Below are 5769 nucleotides of genomic sequence, written 5' to 3'. Positions count from 1 at the left end.
CCTCTCACAACAAATGTATGGACATTACCGAGGCTTCTGAATATGAGCACAAGCGGTTTCATTTGTAACCAAGCTGTGTAATAGCATCCTTAAGACGTTGGTACTTTAGCACCTTGTTAAGGAATGCCTCTTCCAGACTGTGGTTGAATGTACAACCCACTTTCAAAATAGTCACTTCTCTACTGTCCTCATCAACAACAACATCTGGTGTATTATGCACGCACGCACGCACACACGCACAGCCCAACGCTCAGCTATGTTGCCACGTGACGTCATTGTACGACCAAGTATAAAGTAGGGCCTAAGTGGCTAATAGTTGGGTATAAATTGTCCATGTGTGCCTAAAACGTTTCAGTGCTGCTGTCAAATAAAAAAGCCACAAGTTCTGTAACGTAATACTGTCTGCAATAGTGTTATTTATTCTGTAATGTCTGCAGTATCCATCAGAACATCTTGAGTATAATCACAGTAAAACTCAGCTAAAACTGACCGAGCCATTCCATTGAAATGAAACATGAATACTTGGGCTTGATTAGCGATTATTCCTTCGATTACTTTGCAACGTGATACGCTGTGAGACTGTAGATCTGATATTGTTTCATATCATTATTATACAATAATTATTATTATTATTTCATGTCATTTTTATAATAATATTTTTGAATACAATTTTAAAATAATAATAATATATATATATATTTAAATAATTTAACAAATATTATTTAATCAAAATTATTTTTTAGAATTGATTAAGTCGATTTGTTGGATTAACTGTTGCACGCCTAATGAATACTGTACTTACCTTGGCTCCAGAGTATTCCTCTTCCCCGTACTGGATCGCTGCTTGCAACTTAATCATCTGTGTGGGACAGGAAGAGGAAGGACAGGAAGTGAACACAGTGGACTGAACGCTGCTTTCATCCAACCTGAACATTCAAGTCAACGTCGTGTCTGACTGAGGACAAATAAAGCATTTCGTTGCTGTCGGGCAGAAACCTCTTATCTCCGTATTTTAACTGTGTTTTTTTGTACTTGATCATACTAGATCTACAAGCTCGAAACGCGGCTTGTTTTGAGCTTGTAGATCTGCTACTTTTGGACATATGAGGTTCCCATAGTTTTGGACAAAAGATTATGAAGCTCACAACTGCGACGCGTTGTGAGCTTGTAGATCGGCTATTTTCAAACAGCCAAAGTATATATAAGGATAAGTGGTTAATGCATGTTTTGTAATATCGGTAATCAAAACACACAAAGTAACTCGTAACTAAAGTTTTCAAATAATTGTAGTGGAGTAAAAAGTACAACATTTGCCTCTGAGATGTAGCGGAGTAGAGGCAAAAGCACAGAAAATCGGAAATACTCCAGTGAAGTGAAAGCACCTCAAAATTGTACTTTAGTACAGTACTTGAGTAAATGTGCTTAGTTACTAATGTGTACCTTAGTCATATTGTAGGCCCTTGATGTTGTCTATGGTCAGGTAATGCCCCTTTGATCGTTCACTGTTATTTTTTACAATACATATTATACGGTAGGTAGATGATGCTGCATTATTGGTCGTGAAAACGATGTTTTTCACGACCTGGCAATCCCTTTTTTTTTCTCTCTTTTTATATTTTGTGCTCTCACATATAATATACATGTATATTTGTATTCTATTGTTGTTTGTGGGAGTTTTTTTTGTGTGTGTACATTTTCTTACTGATTTTCTTACATGTTTATTTGTATATAATTTGTTTTATTATTTGTGCTGCTAAAAGTCAAAAACTGAAATAAAGTTTTGATCATAAAAAAATAAGTTACTTTACACCACTGCCTGTATGTATATGCGTGCACGCGTTTCTGCGTGCGTGTGGGGGCGAGTACACAGTACGGTGCGTGAAGTGTGGCGGACCTTGGTGTGCGTGCTGGGGCTGTCGAGCAGGAAGGTGGCCTTCGTGGCCTCGGGGTAAGCGCAGGCCTTGTACAGGGACTGGGCGTAGTACATGCGGTACTCCTCCACCTCCGGGTGCAGCTGGGTGAGCTGCTCGTAGCACTCGGCCGCGCTGGTGAAGTCCTGGATGTGGTAGTAGCAGTAGCCCAGGAGAGAGAGGGCCGCCCTGGACTGGAGGGAACGAGGCGTGATATAGTGTTAAAATACGGGAACGCATACCGTAACCATTATTAACCATTATTTTATTATACTTTGGGCTATTCAAAAATAGCAGATCTACAAGCTCATAGCGTGGCACTGAGTGCCGCGCTATGAGCTTGTAGATCTCCTTTCTTTTCTTTTTTTTTTCTTTTAAAATTTTTGCAAATCATTGAATATATACATATTTTTAAACTACATTTAAACTTTGCTTCTGGGGGTCCCTGGAACAAAACTTTTTCATGTCAAGGACCCCCAACATTATATGTATTTGGCCACGGACCCCCATCTCACAATATTTTGTTCCAGGGACAATGGACAATGATGGTAGGTGGCGCTCCACCTCAGAAATCCATCTAGCGCATTCTAACGGGGATAGACTCCCCGCGTGATACCGACAATAAGCCTCTCTGACCAACTTAATTAAAGGACAACTTTGTTTTTTTACAACCAAGGTTTATATTTTAGCTTGTAATTAAAGTAAATAAAAGATGAGTGCTGCTTTCCATAGTTTTAGCAATTTTCGCAATCTTTTTTACAGTGGGCGGGGGCATTCTGTCCGGTGGCTAAATATGTCTTTTTTTACACAATAAAAAAGACATGTGTGTGTGTATTTTTAACACTCATCTTTTATTTACTTTAAGTACAATCTAAAACATAAACCTTGGTTGTAAAAAAACTAAGTTGTCCTTTAAATAGTATGGTACACAAACTAAACTAATGCAAAGCCAAAACAAGTCAGGTAGCCATGGTGACCAATGATCACTCACCTGGCACATGGTTAACCTTAGCTCCATCGATATCTAGTGACAGACAAAAGCGTTTGCGAGCCAATAGAAAATAAACAACCCATCTTATCTCCTACTTACTTTCATATGCTTCTGCAATTCATTGCTTAGAATGTTAATTGCATCGCCGTACTGACCATCTTTAATCTGAAAAGAGAAAACACAGTCAAATCCTCCATGTTCATTTCACTCTGAACGTATACAAATAGAACCAAATGGACAGAGTTCTCAGAGTTACAGGCTGTAACTGAGTGTACAAATGGAACCAACATTTGGTTCCATTTGTACACTCTCAGAGTTAAACAAACACTTTTTTTTATTATGGTGTGAACGGAATCAAACATTAGAACACTTATGCAAATGTCATCAGTGGCGTAAAGTAAGTATATTTACTCAAGTACTGTAAACATTTTACTTCTACTCCACTACATCTCAGAGGCAAATATTGTACTTTTACTCCACTACAATTATTTGAAAACTTTAGTTACTAGTTACTTTGTAGATTTTGATTATCATTACAAAACATACATTAACCAGTATCATATCAGCCCTATTTCGGCCATTTGAAAATAGCAGATCTACAAGCTCACAATGCGTTGATTGTGAGATGGTAGATCTGCAATTTTCAAAAGATTTTAACACATTTTATACATTTGAAAACTTGTGAAATGGGACATTCTGCATAATGAGTACTGTCTACTTTTGGTACTTTAAGTATATTTTGATACCAATAATGAAAATAGCCGATCTACAAGCTCACAATGCGTCACGATGCGACGCATTGTGAGCTTGTAGATCGGCTATTTTCAAAAGATTTGTATACATTATGAGCTTGGGACATGGGACAAATGGGACATTCTGCATAATGAGCACTTTCTACTTTTGGTACTTTAAGTACATTTTGCACTTTCATACTTTTACTCAAGTATTGAATTCCAGACTTTTATTTATAACAGAGTATTTCTACATTGCAGTATTGATACTTTTACTTAAGTAAATTAGAGTAAGACCGTTATAACGCTTCATTGTAGCCGTACAGTGTTGCATAGCCCCATTTAGAACCTCTCCCTCCGCTATGTAGCTCCGAGATGAGGTCCTACGTGGCCCGGTGCCGTTTGGGTGAAAACTTTCCGCACATTTTCCACTTTACGTGTTTCTTACCCCTTTCTGCACATCGTATCCAAAAAGTAAAGGTTTTCTGAAATGCTCTCAGATGTTTGAAATTTTAACGTACCATAAAATCGATCCAACGAGTTGAAAAAAGCGTTTAATTCGCCTCTCTCCTCAGCCGGTTACATGTTTTTAAGACATTGCGCAAGAGTTGCGCCCGTAGAGATAAAATTACTGATTCCCCTACTGGTCAAATGTTGAATTGCATCTTCTAATTCATAATATTATGGAACCGGCTGAGGAGAGAAGCGATTGAAACGCTTTTTTCAACTCGTTGGATAGATTTTATTGTACGTTAAAATTTCAAACATCTGAGAGCATTTCAGAAACCCTTTACTTTTTGGATACGATGTGCAGAAAGGGGTAAGAAACATGTAAAGTGGAAAATGTGCGGAAAATTTTCACCCAAACGGCACCGACAAACGAGGAACCTCGTGAGGTTCCGATTGGAGCTAAGTGTTGCAGTGAGTGAATGCTAACATGCTAACGATAACAAGTGAAATAAACATCACCATTCTGTAGATGGTGGCTGTATACTCTCCATCCTTTATAACGGCTGACGCCATGGCTCTGGATCGTTAGTGAATGATAATCTGAAGTGTTGTTGTTGTGTAAATGTCCGTTATTATTGTCCAACATGTAGTACACACAGCTAGCATGTTAGCTCATGTCTGTCAGTAGTGGAGACTGGACGACGCACAGGAAGTGTTGCCGTAGCAACGGGCAGCCCCGCCCAGACCGGAACGCCGCAGCGTCGTGACTGACAGGTACAACAACCAATGAATGATATACCCTGCACCCTGTCCTGTCTCCCTTCTTTTATTTTCTTTCTTTCTTTCAGTGGTGGAAAGAGTATTCAAATGTTTCACTTAAGTAAAAGTATCAATACTTAGTATTGATACTTTTACTTAAGTAAAACATTTGATTATTATAACATTATTGATTCAATACTGCAATGTAGAAATATTTTGTGACAAGTAAAAGTCCGGAATTCAAAATGTTGGCTACTTGTGTATAAGTACAAAAGTATTGGCATCAAAATGCACTTAAAGTATCAAAAGTAGAAGGTACTCATTACCCACAATGTCCCATTTTAAGTTTTCAAATGTATACAAATATTTTGAAAATAGCAGATCTACAAGCTTGGAGATCGGCTATTTTCAAATGGCCGAAATGTATGTATAGGGCTGAGGTGGTTATTGTATGTTTTGTAATAACAATAAAAGTATCAAATCAAATCAACTAGTAACTAAAGTTTCAAATATTTGTAGTGGAGTAAAAGTACAATATTTGCCTCTGAGATGTAATGGAGTAGAAGTAAAAGTACTGAAAATTGGAAACACTCCAGTAAAGCAAAAAAAAGAAAGAAAAACTCAAGTACAGTACTTGAGTAAATGTACTTAGTTACTTTCCACCACTGCTTTCTTTCTTTCTTTCTTTCTTTCTTTCTTTCTTTCTTTCTTTCTTTCTTTCTTTCTTTCTTTCTTTCTTTCTTTCCCAGTGCGCCATAGTCAGATAGTATTCAACGTGAATTTAATCCATTATTCCATAAATATTGATTAAAAAACAACTGTAAGTTGCACAACTGACCTCTAAATATTGGACTAAAATAATTTGAATCGCCATTGATCAATACACAGTATAGTCTCATTCCTTTTTTTCTTTCTTTCTTTCTTTCTT

The 5769-nt window shown here is 37.4% G+C and overlaps 1 protein-coding gene across 1 annotated transcript in view; it reads right to left on the bottom strand.

The window, feature by feature from the left end:
* Positions 1–4748, bottom strand: part of ift70 (intraflagellar transport 70) — a 34514-nt gene extending 29766 nt beyond the window's left edge. The window contains exons 1-4 of the mRNA XM_080448349.1: positions 4602–4748; positions 3001–3066; positions 1895–2104; positions 803–859 (exon numbers count right to left, since the gene is read on the bottom strand). Coding sequence (XP_080304475.1) covers positions 803–859; positions 1895–2104; positions 3001–3066; positions 4602–4655 — 387 coding nt within the window. The 5' untranslated portion in view covers positions 4656–4748. The remainder of the gene's footprint in view (positions 1–802; positions 860–1894; positions 2105–3000; positions 3067–4601) is intronic.
* Between the last annotated feature and the right edge of the window lie 1021 nt (positions 4749–5769).

The sequence above is a fragment of the Gymnoscopelus braueri genome (assembly GCF_963280865.1).
Source record: "Gymnoscopelus braueri genome assembly, chromosome: 13".
NCBI classification, from domain to species: domain Eukaryota; kingdom Metazoa; phylum Chordata; class Actinopteri; order Myctophiformes; family Myctophidae; genus Gymnoscopelus; species Gymnoscopelus braueri.
This window is presented reverse-complemented; position numbering and strand designations above follow the sequence as displayed.